Here is a 23,606-nt window from a genome sequence, read left to right as displayed (position 1 = left end):
TGAATTTTGGCCCATTCCTCCAGACAGAGCTGGTGTAACTGAGGCAGGTTTGTAGGCCTCCTTGCTCGCACACGCTTTTTCAGTTCTGCCCACAAATTTTATATGGGATTGTGGTCAAGGCTTTTTGATGGCCACTCCAATACCTTGACTTTGTTGTCCTTAAGCCATTTTGCCACAACTTTGGAAGTATGCTTGGGGTCATTGTCCATTTGGAAGACCCATTTGCGACCAAGCTTTAACTTCCTGATTGATGTCTTGAGATGTTGCTTCAATATATCCACATAATTTCCCGCCTCATGATGCCATCTATGCAGCAAAGCACCCCCACAACATGATACTACCACCCCCGTGCTTCACGGTTGGGATGGTGTTCTTCGGCTTGCAAGCATCCCCCTTTTTCCTCCAAACATAACGATGGTCATTATGGCCAAACAATTCTATTTTTGTTTCATCAGACCAGAGGACATTTCTCCAAAAGCACGATCTTTATCCCCATGTGCAGTTGCAAACCGTAGTCTGGCTTTTTTGTGGCGGTTTTGGAGCAGTGGCTTCTTCCTTGCTGAGCGGCCTTTCAGGTTATGTCGATATAGGACTCGTTTTACTGTGGATATAGATACTTTTGTACCTGTTTCCTCCAGCATCTTCACAAGGTCCTTTGCTGTTGTTCTGGGATTGATTTGCACTTTTCGCACCATAGTACGTTCATCTCTAGGACATTTACATTACATTTAAGTCATTTAGCAGACGCTCTTATCCAGAGACCGAACGCGTCTCCTTCCTGAGCGGTATGATGGCTGTGTGGTCCCATGGTGTTTATACTTGCATACTATTGTTTGTACAGATTAACGTGGTACCTGGCATTTGGAAATTGGATGAATCAGATTTGTGGAGGTCTACAATTTTTTTTCTGAGGTCTTGGCTTTCTTTTGATTTTCCCATGATGTCAAACAGAGGCACTGAGTTTGAAGGTAGGCCTCAACATACATCCACAGGTACACCTCCAATTGACTCAGGCTAATTGACATCATTTATCAGAAGCTTCTACAGCCATGACATCATTTTCTGGAATTTCCCAAGCTGTTTAAAGGCACAGTCAACTTAGTGTATGTAAACTTCTGACCCACTGGAATTGCCATACAGTGAATTATGTGAAATAGTGAAATAATCTGTCTGCAAACAATTGTTGGAAAAATTACTTGTCATGCACAAAGTAGATGTCCTAACTGACTTGCCAAAACTATAGTTTGTTAAAAATAAATTTGTGGAGTGGTTGAAAAATTAGTTTTAATGAGTCCAACCTAAGTGTATGTAAACTTCCGACTTCAACTGTATTACAAATACCATGATGATATTCAGCCTACAAAGTGGTGTGTATTAATGAATGCCAAGGGAAGCCAGGTTTCACCAAAACTTAAGAATAAAAATACAAGTATAAAAAAAATCTTATTTGTGTCTCTCTGTGTTTCATAATTTTGAATCTATTTCACCAGAGAAAGCCTCGAGCGAGGCAAACGGCACCCTTCTGTCTTAGTATGTGTAGCCCATGCATCTGATGACATCAGATCTAAGAATTTGTTGGTGGGCCACTGGGGTGGTCAATCACCTTTTTTTTTACCACTACATCACTGGGAAGAAAACCCTGGCTCGGTGATATCAGCTTTGCATTGCTCTGTTGATCTGTCTCTCTGTCTCTGTCTGCCTGTGTCTCTCTACGTTTTTCAGTCTCATTCACCCCACTGTTTTTGATTGAATGTAAATAATTGTATTTGTGGTGTTTCAAACTGTAGTGTTGATTCTGTAATTTGTAGTTTATTACATTTTTGCTGATAATTTTGTATTTGTTGTATTGTTGTCCTCATGGCGCCATTGTAAATGAGACACTGGTCTCAATGGGTTTCCCTAAATAAGTAAAAGTTCAATCAAGAAAAAAAAATACTGTAAATCTCAATTGGCGTTTTAATATAATTATCCATGCTAATCTCTTGTTATAATCTCCCCCCGTTAATCTCACTTTGTTGTCATCTTAATCTGGTTTATTTGCTCTCACCCTCTGTCTTGGTTTCTCTCCATTGTCTAAATAAAATGGCTTTCATAGAATTACACCACTGTTTCTTTAATCCCACTCTGCTTTTCACAATCTACATCTCACTTTCCCTTCTGTAGTCTCTTTAGCACCCCTTTTTCTGTGAAACTCCTGCTTTAACATAATCTCCCTTTGTCGAAATGAGTTTCATAATATGTTTCTGTGCAAGCATGTGTACGTACATGTCTGTGTGTGTACGTACATGTCTATGAGCCTGTTTGTGTGTGTGTGCAGGTCCCGGAAGGTGTGACAGTGTTGATGAGTGCCTCCCGTAGTGCCTACTCCAAGCAGGACAGAGTGTTCCAGTTCTCCATGGAGTACCCCGTCCCAGCCTACCTGGTGGCACTGGTGGCAGGAGACCTGCAGCACGTCGACATCGGCCCCAGGTCAGTGGGAGTGACCTGACCTAGGTCCAGTACATGAATAATAAAGCAGCAGTATTTCCCATCCCTTCACTGATTTGAAAGGAAATGACTGGCATATTTAGTGGACACTCCAACTAGCCAATGCCTCCACCAATCCAAAGCTTTAAGATTTGTGAGAAGTAGTGAATGAGGAGTGGAGACTTCAGGAGAAAGATACTTTATTATAGATATTACTGTGATGCAACCTTTGTCATGAATGTGTCAAACTCCAGACCTTGAGGCCTGCAGTTACTGTTGGTTGTCGTTCCTCCCTTACCTTTTAATTGATCAACTAAGTCATTGGTTAGCGAGGAAGTCCACACACCATTGTTTCCTAGGTCTAAATCGGACACCAATATAAAGGAAAGAACAACATCCAGCTGACACTGTGAAACTCCAGGACTTGAGTTTGACGCCCCTGTACTGGTGTTATGCTTCTGCATATTATCATGTGACAATGTCCAGACCTTCACATATTTGCCATATCCTCAATGCAGCAGCATCACATGAGATTTTCACATGCAAGGGGTGATCCACGCCAGCGTGGACGGGAAATATTTTTGGTATCTCAGATTGTTCTGGTAAATCTCACATAAAAACTTAATTGGGAGGAAGGATGTTCAATATGCTTTTTACATCTGTATACAAACAATTTTTTTTAAACACGATGTAAGTGGCATTTTAGACCTATACACGCCTTCTGTAAGACCCTATGATCTGTGAACCGTACATGATACAGACAACATCTTGGAGTCGTTATACTGTAAGACCCTATGATCTGTGAACCGTACATGATACAGACAACACTTGGAGTCATTATACTGTAAGACCCTATGATCTGTGAACCGTACATGATACAGACAACATCTTGGAGTCGTTATACTGTAAGACCCTATGATCTGTGAACCGTACATGATACAGACAACATCTTGGAGTCGTTATACTGTAAGACCCTATGATCTGTAACCGTACATGATACAGACAACATCTTGGAGTCATTATACTGTTAGACCCTATGATCTGTGAACCGTACATGATACAGACAACATCTTGGAGTCGTTATACTGTAAGACCTATGATCTGTGAACTGTACATGATACAGACAACATCTTGGAGTCATTATACTGTAAGACCCTATGATCTGTGAACCGTACATGATACAGACAACATCTTGGAGTCATTATACTGTAAGACCCTATGATCTGTGAACCGTACATGATACAGACAAACATCTTGGAGTCATTATACTCCTTATAGTGTGCTCTAAAATATGGAGTATGTCTAGATCCTGAAATGTTTCACAAATGTATTCAACTTAAAAAAAAAAATAGGAACGTCTCAACTACCCGTTTTTGATTTTGTTCATTTTTAGACATATTGTTTAAAACGGTAAACTCTACAAGTACATCACATCTCCAGAGTGGGCTGGCGTGGAATCACCCAACTAGCATGTCATTTTTATTATCTATCTATAGGGGAAATGTTTCACCTCACTAGGAACCAAATGGAAGCAAATGGTCCGAAACTGGGAGGGACCTACCTGAACTTGTCCAATAAGAAATGTTTTTGTTGCAAAGTATTTTGCTATGGTTTGCGCTAATGAATACATCCCTGCTATCTCCCTCTGGCAGGAGCCGGGTGTGGGCAGAGCCGTGTATACTGACCTGTGCTGTGAGCAAGCTAGGGGGTAGCGTGGAGCGTTGGCTGAATGTGGCCGAGGACCTCTTCGGACCCTATGTGTGGGGAAGGTTAGAGCAATACATTTATTTTTGCCTCACACAAGAGTCTCAACATCAAATATAGAACAATGCATGAGGGTACAGGTCAAGTTTWTGTGACATACTTATGCATACACACACTTCAGATACTCTGTCACTTAGGCCTGGGTGAGTTGGAGTGTCTTTGTCCACGGCCTCTGTAGTATTTGGTCGAGTTGGTTTGGTTAGCTAGCCATACCAATTAATAATATAGAGTACAGACCGAACACACACAATCCCCAAAATACACTTAAGTGCCAAATTCACATGGCTAGATAGTATTCAGATTTAAATTGTACAGTGTTCGCAGTTACAGATACAAATTCTACAAGTTTACACAAATTGTTAACTTTACATGGCTTTTAAGTCATGCTAGGGAGAGGGAAGATGGAACTGAAACCATACAAAACGTGCTATAAAAGAGAACAAACCAGAAAATTGTCCCACTCAGTCAATTGAGGAGGTACAAAGGAGGTACATTTCATGTCAATTCATACATTGAAAAAGTTCTGTTATGTCCTAATGAGAGTTGTACAATTCATGAATTGAATTTCAATGCACTTCCCGGTCTGYGTCCCAAATGGCACCGTATTCCCTATATAGTGCACTACTTTCACCCTATTCCTTGTATAGTGCACTTCGTTTGACATCAAAAGTATTGCACCCTATAAGGAATAGTGTGTAATTTGGGAAGCAACCCTGAATTGACCACATGACAACCCTCGTATCATTCCGCCACCCTGGTCACACACAGGTACGACATAGTGTTCCTGCCTCCGTCGTTCCCCATCGTGGCCATGGAGAACCCCTGCCTCACCTTCATCATCTCCTCCATCCTGGAGAGCCGGGAGTTCCTGCTGATCGACGTCATCCACGAGATTGCCCATGGCTGGTTCGGCAACGCGGTCACCAACGCCACCTGGGAAGAGATGTGGCTGAGCGAGGGACTGGCCACCTACGCACAGAGACGCATCACTACCGAGGCCTACGGTGTGTATACATACGCACGCTCACACACACACCTAGGCACAAAGGCATATATATATATTTTTTTAACCTTTTAAGTTAAGAACACATTCTTATTTACAATGATGGCCTACCGGGGAACAGTGGGTYAACTGCCTTGTTCAGGCGCAGAACGACCTATGTTKACCTTATCATCTCGGGGATTCGATCCAGCAACCTTTCGGTTACTGGCCCAACGCTCTAACCACTAGACTACCTGCCGCACCACATGGTGCATATGGTGTGTATATACAGCATACACACCTAAGTACAGAGGTGTATCACTACACACACACACACACACAAACAAACAAACATGCCAACAGCTAATCCGTCGTCCCTGTGTTTCCCAAGGTGAGGCCTTCACCTGTCTGGAGACGGTGTTCCGTCTAGACGCCCTGCACAGACAGATGCGTCTCCTAGGAGACAACAACCCTGTCAGCAAGCTGCAGGTCAAATTTGAGCCAGGTACGGGTGAAAGATGGATAAACGCACAAATAGTCTGTGTAATTGTGCTTCACAAATAAAATGTACTTTTTTTAATGAGGACGACTCTGTTTTCTTGTCTTTCATTCTCTCTCCCTCGTCTGTTTCTTTTCTTCCCTTAGGTATTAATCCCAGTAGTCTGATGAACTTGTTCACTTATGAGAAAGGCTTTTGCTTCGTCTCGTACCTCTCTCAACTCTGTGGCAATGTCAAGCGCTTCGACAGCTTCCTGAGGGTAAGCGCATGGACACATAGATACACACACACACACACACAGACACACCACATCACTGTAAAGTGTGTCATGTTCTCTCAGGCCTACATAGAGCAGTTTAAGTTCAGCAGTGTTGTGGCCCAGGACCTGCTCGATTTYTTCTTGGGCTTCTTCCCGGAGCTGAAGGAGAGCTGTGTGGCACAGAGAGAGGGTGAGTCTGTCACTCACATTACCAGTTCATGGGAAAAGGACATTTACGTCCACCCAACTTGTTCAAGTGCTGGATAGCATTGTCAGATTATTCTCTGTTTTTGTGTGAACCCACCGAACTGAAAAGGTATATACTTGTTCCTCTCTCTTCTCCCTCTCAGGGTTGGAGTTTGAGCGGTGGTTGAACGGTTGTGGCCCCCCTCTGTGCGAACCGGACCTCTCGGCCGGGGGGGTTCTGACCGGTCCTGTCCAGAGTCTGTGTGACCTGTGGGCCAGCGAACCCCCGGACCCTGAGGCCATCGCAAACTTTAACCTCTCCTCTTGGAGCACCTTCCAGACCGTTCTCTTCCTGGACAGACTGTTGGACCGCTCGCCCCTCTCACACGGTAGGTACCAGACCATGGAGCCATATGTATCAAGCGTGTTACTGTAGGAGTGCTGATTTTAGGATATGCTTTTCCTTTCAGATAATAATAAGTAAGACATGGACAGGGGGGACCTGATCCTTGATCAGCACTCCTACACTTTATTTATATGGAACCTGGCTTCAAATACATGAATTTCTGCATTTTCTGGGACTATTCCATTGGTTCCGTTGTACCAAGTAAAATGTTGCGTAAATCAAGCTACCCCAGAGAGTGATGGGATGTTTGTGTGTGTCAGAGGTTATGGGTCAGTTGTCACGCTGCTACTCGGCCCAGCTGGATGAGATGAACGCTGAGGTGCGCATCCGCTGGCTGCAGATTGTGGTGCGGAACAGCTTCTACCCGGACCTGCCCCGCATCCGCGGCTTCCTGCACAAACACGTGAGTGGTGACTGAACCAGACGGCGAGGGCCCGTCCCAAATAGCACCCTATTCCTAGTCGGTTCAATTATTTGAATTCCATTTCATTCTGTTTTTTTCTGTGAGCTCAATGTGCCGTTTCTCTAGAGAGAAATCTGAACAAATTCCAAACTGAGCAATGTAGTAGGGAGTTTTAGTTTCCAACAGGCCAATATTCTACATACACTACATGACCAAAAGTATATGGACACCTGCTCGTCGAACATCTCATTTCAAAATCATGGGCCTCCTTTGCTGCTATAACAGCCTCCACTCTTCTGGGAAGGTTTTCAACTAGATGTTAGAACATGGCTGCAGGGACTTGCTTCCAGTCAGCCACGAGCATTTAGTGAGGTCGGGCACTGATATTGTGCAATTAGTGCCTGGTTCGCAGTCGGCGTTCCAATTCACCCCAAAGCTGTTCAATAGAGTTGAGGTCAGGGCTCTCTGTAGGCCAGACAAGTTCTTCTACACCAATCTCGACAAACCATTTCTGTATAGACCTCGCTTTGTGCACGGGGCATTGTCATGCTGAAACAGGAAAGGGACTTCCCCAAACTGTTACCACAAAGTTGGAAGCAAATAATCTTCTAGAATGTCATTGGATGCTGTAGTGTTAAGATTTCCCTTCACTGGAACTAAGGGGCTTAGCCAGAACCATAAAAACATTATTTCTCCTCCACCAAACTTTACAGTTGGCACTATGCATTCGGGCAGGTAGCGTTCATCCGCCAAACCCAGATTCGTCTGTCGGACTGTCAGATTTTGAAGCATGATTTATCACTCCAGAACACATTTCCAGAGTCTATTGGTGGCGAGCTTTACACCACTCCAGCCAACGGTTGGCATTGCACATGGTGATCTTAGGCTTGTGTGCGGCTGCCCCGCCATGGAAACCCATTTCATGAAGCTCCCGTTGAACAGTTGTTGTGTTGATGTTGCTTCCAGAGGCAGTTTGGAACTCGGTAGTGAGTGTTGCAACTGAGGACAGACGATTTTTACTCACTCGGCGGTCCTGTTCTGTGAGCTTGTGTGGCCTACCACTTCGCGGCTGAGCCGTTCTTGCTACTAGACGTTTCCACTTCACAATAACAGCACTTACAGTTGACCGGGGCAGCTCTAGCAGGGCAGACATTTGACGAACTGACTTGTTGGAAAGGTGGCATCCTATGACGGTGCCACGTTGAAGTCACTTAGGTCTTCAGTAAGGCCACTCTACTGCCAATATTAATCTATGGAGATGTGATGGCTGTGTCTTCAATTTTATACACCTGTCACCAGAGGTGCAACTTTGGTTTCAGAAGTGGGGGGACATAATAAATATATACAGTACCATTTGAAAGTTTGAACACACCTACTCATTCAAGGGTTTTTCTTTATTTTTACTATTTTCTACATTGTAGAATAATAGTGAAGACATCAAAACTATGAAATCATGTAGTAACCAAAAAACTGTGAAACAAATCTAAATATATTTTAGATCATTCAAAGTAGCCACCCTTTGCCTTGATGACAGCTTTGTACACTCTTGGCATTCTCTCAACCAGCTTCATGAGGTAGTCACCTGGAATGCATTTCAATTAACAGGTGTGCCTTGTTAAAAGTTAAATAGTGGAATTTATTTCCTTAATGCGTTTGAGCCAATCATTTGTGTTATGATAAGGTACATGTGGTATACAGAAGATAGCCCTATTTGGTAAAAGACAAAGTCCATATTATGGCAAGAACAGCTCAAATAAGCAAAGAGAAACCATCATTACTTTAAGACATGAAGGTCAGTCAATGCGGAAAATTTCAAGAACTTTGAAAGTTTCTTCAAGTATAGTTGCAAAAACCATCAAGCGCTATGAAGAAACTAGCTCTCATGAGGACCGCTTCTGGAAATGAAGACCCAGAGTTACCTCTGCTGCAGAGGTTAAGTTCATTAGAATTAACTGCACCTCAGATTGCAGCCCAAATAAATGCTCAAGTAACAGACACATCTCAACATCAACTGTTCAGAGGAGACTGCATGAATCAGGCCTTCATGGTCGAATTACTGCAAAGAAACCACTACAAAAGGACACCAATAATAAGAAGAGACTTGCTTTGGCCAAGAAACTCGAGCAATGGACATTAGAATGGTGGAAATCTGTCCTTTAGTCTGATGAGTCCAAATTTGATATTTTTGGTTCCAACTGCCGTGTCTTTGTGAGACCCAGAGTAGATGAATGGATGATCTCCACATGTGTGGTTCCTACCATGAAGCATGGCGGTGTGATTGTGTCGGGTGCTTTGCTGGTGACACTGTCAATGATTTATTTAGAATTCAAGGCACACTTAACCAGCATGGTCACCACAGCATTCTGCAGCGATACGCCATCCCACCTGGTTTGCGCTTAGTGCCGCTATCATTTGTTTTTCAACAGGACAATGACCAAAGACTCACCTCCAGGCTGTGTAAGGGATATTTGACCAAGACGGAGAGTGATGGAGTGCTGCATCAGATGACCTGGCCTCCACAATCCCCCAACCTCAACCCAATTGAGATGGTTTGGGATGAGTTGGACCGCAGAGTGAAGGAAAAGCAGCCAACAAGTGCTCAGCATATGTGGGAACTCTTTCAAGACTGTTGGAAAAGCATTCCTCATGAAGCTGGTTGAGAGAATGCCAAGAGTGTGCAAAGCGGTCATTAAGGCAAAGGGTGGCTACTTTGAAGAATCTCAAATATAAAATATATTTTGATTTGTTTAACACTTTTTTGGTTACTACATGATTCCTTGTGTTATGTCATAGTTTTGATGTCTTCACTAGTATTCTACAATGTAGAAAACAGTAAAAATAAGGAAAACCCTTGAATGAGTAGGTGTGTCCAGTCGGATCAAAACTCCAAACATCCTTCCCGACCAATCGGAGCCATCCGCATGGTCCTAAAGCACACCGTTGCCTAGTTTTGTACCACATTCCAATGATAAAACTGGGCGGGACAAAAATGCAATTTCAGAATGTGAAAGCAGCGCCAGTGAAAGTTGCGCCCCTGCCTGTCAGCAACGGGTGTGGCTGAAATAGGCAAATCCACTCATTTGAAGGGGTGTCCACAGTTTAGCGCAGTAAAGGTAATTAACTACAATGACCATAATCCATTCAAGATCTGTAATTAACTCAATAAGGTAGAATCTGCAGCTAGATTTTTGTAAGTCAACTAATGGTGGTGCAGCAGTCTAAGGCACTGCATCTCAGTGCTAGAGATGTCACTACAGACCCTGGTTCGATCCCGGGCTGTATCACAACCGGCCACGATCGGGAGTCCCATAGGGCAGCGCACAATTGGCCCAACGTCGTCTGGGTTAGGGGATGGTTTGGCCGGGGTAGGCCGTCACTGTAAAATAAGAATTTGTTCTTAACTGACTTGCCTAGTTAAATAAAGGTAAAAAAATATAGGACTCGTTTTACAGTGGATATAGATACTTTTGTACCTGTTTCCTCCAGCATCTTCACAAGGTCCTTTGCTGTTGTTCTGGGATTGATTTGCACTTTTCGCCCCAAAGTACGTTCATCTCTAGGAGACAGAACGCATCTCCTTCCTGAGCGGTATGACGGCTGCGYGGTCCCATGGTGTTTATACTTGCGTACTATTGTTTGTACAGATGAACGTGGTACCTTCAGGTGTTTCAGAAGCTTCTAAAGCCATTACATAATTTTCTAGAATTTTCCAAGCTGTTTAAAGGCACAGTCAACTTAGTGTATGTAAACTTCTGACCCACTGGAATTGCCATACAGTGAATTATAAGTGAAATAACCTGTCTAAACAATTGTTGGAAAAATTACTTTTCATGCACAAAGTAGATGTCCTCACCGACTTGCCAAAACTACAGTTTGTTAAAAAGAAATTTGTGGAGTGGTTGAAAAACAAGTTTTAATTACTCCAACCTAAGTGTATGTAAACTTCCGACTTCAACTGTAGGTAGTTGGTTGGATGGGCTATTTACAGATGGACTGTGTACAGCTGCAGTGATCCGTAAGCTGCTCTGACAGCTGACGCTTAAAGTTAGTGAGGGAGGTATAAGTCTCCAACTTCAGTGATTTTTGCAATTCGTTCCAGTCATTGGCAGCAGAGAACTGGAAGGAAAGGCGGCGTTGACTTTGGGGTTGACCAGTTAAATATACCTGCTGGAGCGCGTGCTACGGGTGGGTGTTGCTATGTTGACCAGTGAGCTGAGATAAGRCGGAGCTTTACCTAGCAAAGACTTATAAATGACCTGGAGCCAGTGGGTTTGGCGACGGATATGTGGCGAGGACCAGCAAACGAGAGCATACAGGTCGCAGTGGTGGGTAGTATATGGGGCTTTGGTGTCAAAACGGATGGCACTGTGATAGACCGCATCCAATTTGATAAGTAGAGTGTTGGAAGCTGTTTTGTAAATGACATCGCCAAAGTCAAGGATCGGTAGGTAGGATAGTCAGTTTTACGAGGGTATGTTTGGCAGCATGAGTGAAGGAGGCTTTGTTTTGAAATAGGAAGCTGATTCTAGATTTAACTTTGAATTGGAGATGCTTAATGTGAGTCTGGAAGGAGAGTTTACAGTCTAACTAGACACCTGGGTATTTATAGTTGTCAACATATTCTTAGTCAGAACCGTCCAGAGTAGTGATGCTTTTCGGGCGGGCAGGTGCGTGCAGCGAACGGTTGAAGAGCATGCATTTTGCTAGCATTTAAGAGCAGTTGGAGGCCACGGAAGGAGTGTTGTATGGCGTTGAAGCTCGTTTGGAGGTTTGTTAACACAGTGTCCAAAGAAGGGCCAGAAGTATACAGAATGGTGTCGTCTGCGTAGAGGTGGATCAAAGAATCACCTGCAGCAAGAGCGACATCATTGATATATACAGAGAAAATAGTCGGCCCGAGAATTTAACCCTGTGGCACCCCCATAGAGACTGCCAGAGGTCCGGACAACAGGCCCTCCGATTTGACACACTAAACTCTATCTGAGAAGTAGTTTGTGAACCAGGCGAGGCGGTCATTAGAGAAACCAAGGCTGTCGATAAGAATACGGTGATTGACAGAGTCGAAAGCCTTGGCCAGGTCGATGAAGACGGCTGCACAGTACTGTCTTTTATCGATGGCGGTTATGATATCGTTTAGTACCTTGAGTGTGGCTGAGGTGCACCTGTGACTAGCTCAGAAACCAGATTGCATAGCGGAGAAGGTACGGTGCGATTCGAAATGGTCGGTGATCTGTTTGTTCACCTGGCTTTCGAAGACTTTAGAAAAGCAGGGCAGGAATTATTGAAATAAATAGGGGAGTCTCACACTCTGCAAAAGTTAGGAGTCTAGTGGAGCAGGCCAGATACTCGTGTCATGGCCAAATGGCGTCTCCCCTCAGCTGTTAACATTCTCTATAAGAGTTTGCTAGACTAATCTGTATATAATGACACTGTGTGTAATGCTATTATGTATGTTGTATGTCTAATATACAGTGGGGAGAACAAGTATTTGATACACTGCCGATTTTGCCGATTTTCCTACTTACAAAGCATGTAGAGGTCTGTAATTTTTATCATAGGTACACTTCAACTGTGAGAGACGGAATCTAAAACAAAAATCCCAAAAATCACATTGTTGATTTTTAAGTAATTAATTAGTATTTTTATTGCATGACATAAGTATTTGATACATCAGAAAAGCAAACTTAATATTTGGTCAGAATCCTTTGTTTGCAATTACAGAGATCATACGTTTCCTGTAGTTTGACCAGGTTTGCACCAACCGAGCAGGGATTTTGGCCCACTCCTCCATACAGACTTCTTCCAGATCCTTCAGGTTTCGGGCTGTCGTCTGGGCAATAGGACTTTCAGTCCCTCAAAGATTTTCTATTGGGTTCAGGTCTGGAGACTGGCTAGGCCACTCAGGACCTTGAGATGCTTCTTACGGGGCCACTCCTTAGTTGCCCTGGCTGTGTGTTTCAGGTCGTTGTCATGCTGGAAGACCCAGCCCGACCATCTTCAATGCTTTACTGAGGGAAGGAGGTTGTTGGCCAGATCTCCGATACATGGCCCTCCATCCTCCCCTCATACGGTGCAGATCGTCCTGTTCCCTTTGCAGAAAGCACTCCCCAAAGAACTGATGTTTCCCCTCCATGCTTCACGGTTGGGATGGTGTTCTTTAGGTTGTACTCATCCTTCTTTTTCCTCCACCACGCGGAGTGGAGTTTTGACCAAAAAGCTCAATTTTTGTCTCATCAGACCACATGACCTTCTCCCATTCCTCCTCTGGATCATCAGATGGTCATTGGCAAACTTCAGACGGGCCTGGACATGCGCTGGCTGAGCAGGGGGACCTTGCGTGCGCTGCAGGATTTTAATCCATGACGGCGTATGTGTTACTAATGGTTTTCTTTGTGAGCTGTGGTCCAGCCTCTCTTCAGGTCATTGACCAGGTCCTGCTGTGTGAGTTCTGGCTGATCCCTGACCTTCCTAATGATCATTGATGCCCACGAGGTGAGATCTGCATGGAGCCCCAGACCGAGGGTGATTTGACCGTCATCTTGAACTTCTTCCATTTCTAGTTAATTGCGCCAACAGTTGTTGCCTTCTCACCAAGCTGCTTGCCTTTGTCCGTGTGCCCATCCCAGCCTTGTGCAGGCCTACAATTTTTCCCTGATGTCCTTACACAGCTCTCTCGTCTTGGCCATTGTGAGAGGTTGGAGTCTGTTTGATATGAGTGTGTGGACAGGTGTCTTTTATACAGGTAACGAGTTCAAACAGGTGCAGTTAAACAGGTAATGAGTGGAGAACAGAAGGGCTTCTTAAAGAAAAACTAACAGGTCTGTTGAGACCGGAATTCTTACTTGGTTGGATAGGTGATCAAATACTTATGTCATGCAATAAAATGCAAATTAATTACTTAAAAATCATACAATGTGATTTTCTGGATTTTTGTTTTAGATTCCGTCTCTCACAGTTGAAGTGTACCTATGATAGAAATTACAGACCTCTACATGCTTTGTAAGTAGGAAAACCTGCAAAATCGGCAGTGTATCAAATACTTGTTCTCCCCACTGTATATATATTTTTAAGCACTTTTAGCAGGTGCATGGGAGTAATTTGGTAATATCTTGCCAGTATCTTATAAAAATATGTATTCAAGCTTACGTGTCGACCTCTAGGCGGCAGAGCTTTTATGTCACTTTTTACCTTTTACCTACCTGTAAGTGCCAAAGACAAATGACTTAAAAAAAAAATGTAACAGCAATACAATTTAAACCTTAGCTGGTATTTTTTTATCTCATCAGACGTCGAGGATGTACACGGTCCCRTTGTACGAGGACCTTTGTTCCGGGGTGATGAAGTGCTTTGCAGCTGAGGTGTTCTACCAGACACAGGCCCGCCTCCACCCCAACCTCCGACGGACACTCCAGCAGATCCTGTTCCAGACCAGCGCCTTACCCACTCCCACAGGCTCTGTCCCCTCCCTACTACACCCCACCCCCTCTTCACCCAGCCCCACCCCCAGTGACCAACTGGGGCCCGCCGACCCCCCCACGACTGGTACTATCGCACTACGTGACGTCAACGTGTCCGCCTGAGCGGCCGGTAGAAGAGAAGAGAGACATACATACACTGTGAGAGAGACAGAGAGAGAAGGGGGTGGCATGTTGAAGAACTGTAAGACTTGAAATGACTGCAGTTTTAGCCAAACATCATCTGTGCTTGACTGAGACTGACAGTGAGTGACAAAAGACCACCGGGTTCATACACATGCACACACAGTTACACACATATGCACACTGTGTGTGTACAGTGCATTCGGAAAGTATTCAGACACCTTGACTTTTTCCACCTTTTGTTACGTTACAGCCTTATTCTAAAATGTATTCAATCGTTTTTTTCTCTCATCTATCTACACACAATACCCCATAATGACAAAGCAAAAACAGTTTTTTTTAGAAATTTTTGCAAATGTATTAAAAATATAAAAACATAACTATTCAGACCCTTTATTCAGTACTTTGTTGAAGCACCGTTGGCAGTGATTACAGCATCGAGTCTTCTTGGGTATGGCGCTACAAGCTTGACACCTGCATTTGGGGAGTTTCTCCCGTTCTTCTCTGGAGATCCTCTCAAGCTCTGTCATGTTGGATGGGGAGCGTTGCTGAACAGTTATTTACAGGTCTCTCCAGAGATGTTAGATCGGGATCAAATCCGGGCTCTGGATGGGCCACTCAAGGACATTCAGATACTTGTCCCAAAGCCACTCCTGTGTTGTTTTGGCTGTGTGCTTAGTGTCGTGGTCCTGTTGGAGGGTGAACCGTCGCCCCAGTCTGAGGTCCTGAGAGCTCTGGAGCAGGTTTTCATTAAGGATCTCTCTGTACTTTGCTCCGTTCATCTTTCCCTTGATCCTGACTAGTCTCCCAGTCCCTGCCGCTGAAAAACATCACCACATTATGATGCTGCCACCACCGTGCTTCAGCGTAGGGATGATGCCAGGTTTCCTCCAGATGTGTCGCTTGGCATTCAGGCAAAATAGTTCAATTTTTGTTTCATCAGATCAGACCAGAGAATCCAAGCGGGCTGTCATGTGCCTTTTAAGGAGTGGCTTTTGTCTGGTTCTTGGTCACCTCCCTGACCAAGGCCCTTCTCTCCTGATTCCTCAGTTTGGCTGGGCAGCCAGCTCTAGGAACACTATTAGTGTTCCCAAATTCTTCCATTTAAGAATGATGGAGTCCACTGTGTTCTTGGACCTTCAATGCTGCAGACATTTGTTGGTACCCCTCCCCAGATCTGTGCATCGACATAATCCTGTCTCTGAGCTCTACGGACAATTCCTTCGACTTCATGGCGTGACATGCACTGTCACCTGTGGGACCTTATTTCGACAGGTGTGTGCCTTTCCAATCAATTTAATTTACCACAGGTGGACTCCAAGTTGTAGAAACATCTCAAGGATGGTCAATGGAAACAGGATGCACCTGAGCTCAATTTCGAGTCTCATAGCAAAGGGTCTGAATAAGGTATTTCTGTATTTTTATTTCTTTTTTAATTTGCAAAAAAAATCCCCAAAATCTGTTTTCTCTTTGTCATTACGGGGTAGTGTGTGTAGATTGATGAGGAAAACATTTTATTTAATACATTTTAGATTTAAGGCTGTAACGTAACAAAATGTGGAAAAGTCAAGGGGTCTGAATACTTTCTGAATGCACTGTAAATGCGTATTTATATATTGAGTCTGATTTTTGTAAGCTAACCTTTTGAAGCCTCTCTGGGAAGGACAATGTTGTACATGTGTGTGTGCGCATGCACTTCATGAATGAAGGTAACCATCTATTGACTGTTTGCACACATGTTGTGTGTCCAGCTTAGCGCTAGGATTATGGCTTCATGAGCCTGCAGCTTGTGCCCTAGACTAATTTACAGAGAGAGTGAGCCACCAAATGTCCCTCTGCCCAGTCTGTAGTCTGAGAGAGGAGAGCCCTGCTGGCCCCAAATGGCACTCTATTCCCTACATATTGCACTCCTTTTGATCAGACTGCATAGGGCAGTGGTTCTCAAACCTCTTTTCAGGGACCCCCAGACATCTCACAAATGTGTTGTAGCCCTGAACTAGCTCACCTGATTGACATAGTCAAGGGCTTGATGGTTAGTTGAGTCAGGTGTGCTAGGTTTGAAATAGATCAAATGCATAGAATGGCTGGGGGTCCCTGCGGATAGGTTCGGGAACCGCTACCATAGATGGGGCTATGGTCAAAAGTAGTACACTACATAGGAATGGCACTATGGAACCCAGGGCCCATAGCATTTGGGACTCAAGCCTCTGTATGCTCCGTTCAACACTACACACTTTAACCCTGCCTTTAATAATTACAATAGATTATTTCCACATTTGGAATATCCAACAGGAAGGCTTATCCAGGAATAGAAGTGGAATTCCCCCCGCTCACTCTCTTCCCTTTACACCTGGGCTGTGTCTCAGTAGTCTAAACAGCCTTCCTCGCCTCGTCTCCTTGCCCTCATCTGCACTTATCTGAAAGAATTGAACATTTACTGAAATGAAAGTCCAGTCGGCTCAATGATGGATTGGGCTTCTTTGACAACTTTGCTTTTACTTATCAACTGTCTTAAGTAGGGAAGGTTGGTAGGCCTACTACTTTACACTATTGAGACGCAGCCCCCACAGTGCAAAACCCTCTCCCGTAGGGATGTCATGAGAAGGGAGAGGTTAAGGCCACACGTGCCTTCAAACTGGAGCTCTGCTATTCGTCTGGGTCGCGTTCAGTCCTTTAACGTGCATCCACCTACCCAGGTGGCGTGCAACTTTACAGGACCTTCAGATAGGAATTTATTGAACAGACATGCTTCTTTGTCCTGAAGAATAGGGAATCGTTGTCGGCTATATAGAACGTGGCACCCTCCTGAACGCGACCCTTGTCAACAGTGACAGTGTCTGCCTTCTGAACTTCTCTCGTTCAGGCTTGATTGCCATTTCCAAAGCTACAGGTAATTTTGATTCTGTGATTGACTAAAGAGAGGGGTGGGGTGTATGTCAGTGACGTATTAATGAATAGCTGGGCTGAAATGTTAACAATGATTTTGTACACATTTTGTTTTAACGTTTCCTCCCAACATTATTATTTATGAATTGTGAACGGGCTGTACCTCTCAGCATAGAAATGTGAGGGGCAGAATGTTTGTGTTTTGATGATAAAATGAGATTACATTGTTAAACAGTGACTGTACCGGCAGTCTTCAGCTATCCTCCGATGCCTTACTTAATGTACAATATTTGTTACTGTACAACACAGAGGGGATAGACTAGCAGGTTTGTCTCCGACGTTTTACAAGTAATAAAAAAGCATTGAGACTCAACATTGGCGTTTGCCTCTAGACTGGTGCTTTTTAAAACAAACTGTGTTGATATTGTGAGTGAAAAGGGAAACGTGTCAACTCAGGTTATGTAGGCCTATTAGTCCACAAGAGGGCGCACTGATTGGTTTTATCCTATAGGCCTTGTGTTGGCATCTGTATGGCACTTGGGCCCAGTTTCCCAAAAGCATCTTAGCCTTAAATTCATTGTTAGAACCTTCGTATGAGCATCGTTTAAATCTTCGAGCTGTTTCCTAAAACCATTGTTAGTCAAGCTGCACTTAAATAAAGGGGGCATATAATCAGACAATGAAAGCTCTTACAATATTTGATGATTACATTTCTCTAAAACAGGGTATATAGGCTACATGTGCACCACCAAGTCAGAACAGTTGGCTAAATTATGAGGGGGATAGCGACCAAATTATTTGGGTGAGGCACATGGGCTACTAACAGCTTACTACAGAACATACACTTAGTATTACTTTCTTAGCTACAGTATACATATCTCCCTGGCATATTACATAATTTATGCAGTAAAATACAAGACATGTTGGACTTGTTGTGCTGTGCTCACTTGAACAGGAAGTTGGGGCAGCGGTCCTTGTGGGCAAATTTTGTCATCAAAGTCTGGCGTTCTCTGGATAAACATGCAACACTATGGTTCAGAAAAAATTGGAATACATTGGCCATGCTGTCAATCTAGCATGACTTCAGTGAGGTCAAGACAACTGGGAACTTGAAAAAAACAAGGTCGAATCATGACGTCAGTGATCTTCAGGTCGGAGCTCTAGAAAAACGATAACTAATTAAATCCAGGCCAACAGTGGTTATCATAACATATCATAGACTGGCTAGTCAGTTGGTTTGCTAAAACAAGGTTAAGACGTCATGGGTTGATCAGGTGGCAGCGTGACCTTTCCTCGAGTTCTGCGAGCGAAACCGGAGGGAAGCAGTGGTCTAAAATGTCAAACTTAACATTGGAGGGGGACTGTTTTTATAACCATTTCTCCAGAAGATGGAGCATTGCTTACAAGCATGAGCGAGCAGTTAAAAAAAGGGAGGTTGAGGCCTTAGTTCGTCTAGTCCTCGATAAATGATATGTAAACAACCAAATGTTCCAAGGACTCGGAAGATTACAACGTGGCTGAGTGATAGCTACCTCCTGTTGAAGTAGTCCCCGATACATATTTGCACCGCATTACACAGTACAAATATCGATTCATTCGTTTTTTTTACCCAATTTTTTGTTGTTGCAAGAACTAGGTTATTATTATTTTTATCTAAATGTTGTACATTCATGCAGTATGGAGCCGTGGACTTAATAAGGTTTGCTTTATGGTAACGCAGAATGGGTATGATGAACTTAACCTTTTTCTATTTAGGCAATATGGAACTCTGGACTATTTGGATGTAATATCAGGTTTTGATTTAGGGGAAGGCGAAGATGGGTAAGGCTGACCTTTTTTCTTTATGATTTTTTAATTTAATTTGAAGATTGTACATTAGAAATACCAAGGTTGTTTTTTTAGTTGAATATGATATGGCCTAATTGTAGAGGTCGGGTATATTATGACTTAAAAGCTGTTATAAAGTACAGCCCTTGTTCGCCGATGTGAATCGGATCTTTTAAGATAAAACGTAATAAATATGAATCGATGTATTATAGGGTTAGGTTAAATGATGATACAATTACAAACCTGCATAGGTTCTCTATTGGAATAGGCCTATATGATCCTAAAATAATTGGTGTTATTACCTTTTTACATTTAAAAAATAATTCTCAATTTAAAAAATGTAAATGATTATTATTCCGATACACACAGGCAAATGGATGGATTAGGTATTGTCAACAGGGTTGTTGTCTCTAGTGTGTGGCGGGCTGGTTAACACTGGGATAAAGTGATTAAAGTTAACGGTAGAACTAATACAATAACTGGCTTATGGAAGCACTTCTCTAAGCGAGAGAAAGTTATATTATATATTTATATATAAGCTATTTATGCTACCTTTTTATATTCTTTATCCTAATGATATAGGCCTAGGTGTAAAACAACCGAGCTGATAGATCAACGACCCTGGAATAAAAAAACAAAATGTGTATGGGTGGAGAGAGGGTTGGTTTTACAGGTTTACTCGCTCTGGATTGTCAGTACTGCATGTGTTCTTGGCTGTTGTGCGATGGCTGTGTTGGAGTCGATTGTGAGTTGAACTTAGGTATGCCTTTCCATGAAGGGGTGCCCAGGTTTGGCTTGCAGTTGGCTCTGGCACAGCCATGGCACGATACAACAGGAATACAATAGGATATAATGTGATGCCTAAGACGATTTTTTACTTGCAGTCATTAGCGGCCGTTAGAATATTTTTTCCTTCTTCCTTTTTTTGGTCGGAATACAACAGGATATAATGAGGACTACGTGACATATGTCTTGCATGTAATCGACATGAAAAAGGACTGGTCTTGCGATATATGTAGGTTGTTTTGTCTTCATTTTATCCAAAAATGTTCTAACAATTGAATCCAATGAACTGAGCAGACTGGGCTGACATGCTTATAGCTTTGCTAGGACTTTCTAATATGAGCATGCATTTATAATATTGTACTGTTATTATTTCTATCTATTGTTGGGACWATTTTTTTTTTTCTGAATGTTTTCCATGTTGTTTGGTTAGTTGTCGTAAGCAGCCTCAGATATTTATGTTTTCATGGGACTGCTCATATTTCATATATAATTGGCCAACGCCAATTGTCGGCCAAGGGTTTGACTTAGGACGCAAATGTGCGTCAATAGTCAGGGAGATGGTCTGATGGTCTTAGTGACAACAGACCTAGATATGGGGGGAGGTTTTAGTGGGTGGAATATTAGGACAATTGGAGGTTTACACAGTTGCAGCTACAGTATGCTTAAAAGTGAAAATTATTATGGTACAGCTATATGTACACTTAATCATCATGGTGCTTTTTAATGGTAAGTTTACAAACTGTTATGCTGGTGAATGAGGACCCAAAAGCGACGTAATAGAAACAGAGTCTTTATTCCAGTCTTAAACAAACAATGATTCTCCTGGATATTATCAAAGGTAAATCCAAAACAGGAAACTGAAATCCTCTCGTCAGTAGAGAGGAACGACTGGAGACGCGACCACAGACTGCAGGTCGCTTCAGGAAGGCACAGGCCGTAGCTGACATAGACACCTGGCTCACAACGCAGCATCTGAAGAAGGCAAAAAACAGACAGGGCGGAACAAGGACACAGAACGCAACATCAAACAAGAATCCGACAAGGACAGAAGCGGAAAACAGAGGGAGAAATAGGGACTCTAATCAGAGGCAAAAATAGGGACAGGTGTGAAAGAGTAAAATGGGTAGTTAGGAGAATGAGAAACAGCTGGGAGCAGGAACGGAACGATAGAGAGAGAGAGCGAGAGAGGGAGAGAGGGAGGGGGAGAGAGAGGGATAGAAAGAGGGAAAGAACCTAATAAGACCAGCAGAGGGAAGCACAGGGACAAGACATGATGATCAAAGACAAAACATGACAGTACCCCCCACTCACCGAGCGCCTCCTGGCGCACTCGAGGAGGAACCCTGGCGGCAACGAAGGAAATCATCAATCAACGAACGGTCCAGCACGTCCCGAGATGGAACCCAACTCCTCTCCTCAGGACCGTAACCCTCCCAATCCACTAAGTACTGGTGACCACGTCCCCGAGAACGCATGTCCATGATCTTCCGTACCTTGTAAATAGGTGCGCCCTCGACAAGGACGGGGGGGGGGGGAGGGAAGACGAACGGGGGCGCGAAGAAAAGGCTTGACACAGGAGACATGGAAGACAGGATGGACGCGACGAAGATGTCGCGGAAGAAGCAGTCGCACAGCGACAGGATTGACGACCTGAGAGACGGAACGGACCAATGAACCGCGGAGTCAACTTGCGAGAAGCTGTCGTAAGGGAAAGGTTACGAGTGGAAAGCCACACTCTCTGACCGCGACAAACCTAGGACTCTTAATCCTACGTTTATTGGCGGCTCTCAGTCTGCGCCCTGTAACGGCAAAGTGCAGACCTGACCTCCTCCAGGTGCGCTCACAACGTTGGACAAAAGCCTGAGCGGAGGGAACGCTGGACTCGGCGAGCTGGGACGAGAACAGAGGAGGCTGGTACCCAAGACTACCTTGAACGGAGATAGCCCGGTAGCAGACGAAGGAAGCGAGTTGTGAGGTACTCAGCCCAGGGGAGCTGTTCTGCCCAAGACGCAGGGTTTCGAAACGAAAGCTGCGTAATATGCGACCAATCGACTGATTGGCCCTTTCTGCTTGACCGTTAGACTGGGGATGAAACCCGGAAGAGAGACTGACGGAAGCACCAATCAAACGACAGAACTCCCTCCAAAACTGTGACGTGAATTGCGGGCCTCTGTCTGAAACGGCGTCTAACGGGAGGCCATGAAATTCTGAACACATTCTCAATGATGATTTGTGCCGTCTCCTTAGCGGAAGGAAGCTTAGCGAGGGGAATGAAATGTGCCGCCTTAGAGAACCTATCGATAACCGTAAGAATCACAGTCTTCCCCGCAGACGAAGGCACCGGTAATAAAGTCTAAGGCGATGTGAGACCATGGTCGAGAAGGAATGGGAAGCGGTCTGAGACGACCGGCAGGAGGAGAGTTACCTGACTTAGTCTGCGCGCAGTCCGAACAAGCAGCCACGAAACGGCGCGTGTCACGCTCCTGAGTAGGCCACCAAAACCGCTGGCGAATAGAAGCAAGCGTACCCCGAACGCTGGGGTGGCCAGCTAACTTGGCAGAGTGAGCCCACTGAAGAACAGCCAGACGAGTAGAGACAGGAACGAACAGAAGGTTACTAGGACAAGCCGCGCGGCGACGCAGTGTGAGTGAGTGCTTGCTTTACCTGTCTCTCAATTCCCCAGACAGTCCCCCGACAACACGCCCTTCAGGGAGATCCCCTCGGGGTCGGTAGAAGCCACAGAAGAACTAAAGAGACGGGATAAGGCATCAGGCTTGGTGTTCTTATTTCCCGGGCGATAGGAAATCACGAACTCGAAACGAGCGAAAAACAACGCCCAACGAGCTTGACGTGCATTAAGTCGTTTGGCAGAACGGATGTACTCAAGGTTCTTATGGTCAGTCCAAACGACAAAAGGGACGGTCGCCCCCTCCAACCACTGTCGCCATTCGCCTATGGCTAAGCGGATGGCGAGCAGTTCGCGTTACCCACATCATAGTTGCGTTCCGATGGCGACAGCCGATGAGAAAAAGTAGCGCAAGGATGGACCTTATCGTCAGAATGGAAGCGCTGGGACAGAATGGCTCCCACGCCCACCTCTGAAGCGTCAACCTCGACAATGAATTGTTTAGTGACGTCAGGAGTAACAAGGATAGGGGCGGATGTAAAACCTTCTTGAGGAGATCAAAAGCTCCCTGGGCGGAACCGGCCACTTAAAGCAGTCTTGACAGAAGTCAGAGCTGTGAGAGGGGCAGCCACTTGACCGAAATTACGAATGAAACGCCGATAGAAATTAGCGAAACCGAGAAAGCGCTGCAACTCGACACGTGACTTAGGAACGGGCCAATCGCTGACAGCCTGGACCTTAGCGGGATCCATCTGAATGCCTTCAGCGGAAATAACAGAACCGAGAAATGTGACAGAGGAGACATGAAAGGCGCACTTCTCAGCCTTCACGTAGAGACAATTCTCTAAAAGGCGCTGGAGTACACGTCGAACGTGCTGAACATGAATCTCGAGTGACGGTGAAAAAATCAGGATATCG

The 23,606-nt window shown here is 44.4% G+C and overlaps 1 protein-coding gene across 2 annotated transcripts in view; it reads left to right on the top strand.

The window, feature by feature from the left end:
- Window positions 1-17,827, top strand: part of rnpepl1 (arginyl aminopeptidase like 1) — a 34,655-nt gene extending 16,828 nt beyond the window's left edge. The window contains exons 3-11 of one of the 2 annotated variants that reach the window (XM_023967151.2): window positions 2,318-2,469; window positions 4,119-4,235; window positions 4,999-5,234; window positions 5,604-5,717; window positions 5,858-5,970; window positions 6,052-6,160; window positions 6,321-6,545; window positions 6,823-6,965; window positions 14,252-17,827. In XM_023967151.2, coding sequence (XP_023822919.1) covers window positions 2,318-2,469; window positions 4,119-4,235; window positions 4,999-5,234; window positions 5,604-5,717; window positions 5,858-5,970; window positions 6,052-6,160; window positions 6,321-6,545; window positions 6,823-6,965; window positions 14,252-14,545 — 1,503 coding nt within the window. In that variant the 3' untranslated portion in view covers window positions 14,546-17,827. Of the gene's footprint in view, window positions 1-2,317; window positions 2,470-4,118; window positions 4,236-4,998; window positions 5,235-5,603; window positions 5,718-5,857; window positions 5,971-6,051; window positions 6,161-6,320; window positions 6,546-6,822; window positions 6,966-9,391; window positions 9,743-14,251 lie in introns of those variants that run through there. The other variant, XM_070433953.1, reaches the window with a different exon arrangement.
- The last annotated feature ends 5,779 nt before the right edge of the window (window positions 17,828-23,606 follow it).

Source organism: Salvelinus sp. IW2-2015, linkage group LG22 (genome assembly GCF_002910315.2).
Source record: "Salvelinus sp. IW2-2015 linkage group LG22, ASM291031v2, whole genome shotgun sequence".
NCBI classification, from domain to species: Eukaryota; Metazoa; Chordata; class Actinopteri; order Salmoniformes; family Salmonidae; genus Salvelinus; species Salvelinus sp. IW2-2015.
The sequence above is the reverse complement of the archived record's forward strand: the minus strand, read 5'-3'. Positions and strand labels throughout refer to the sequence as shown.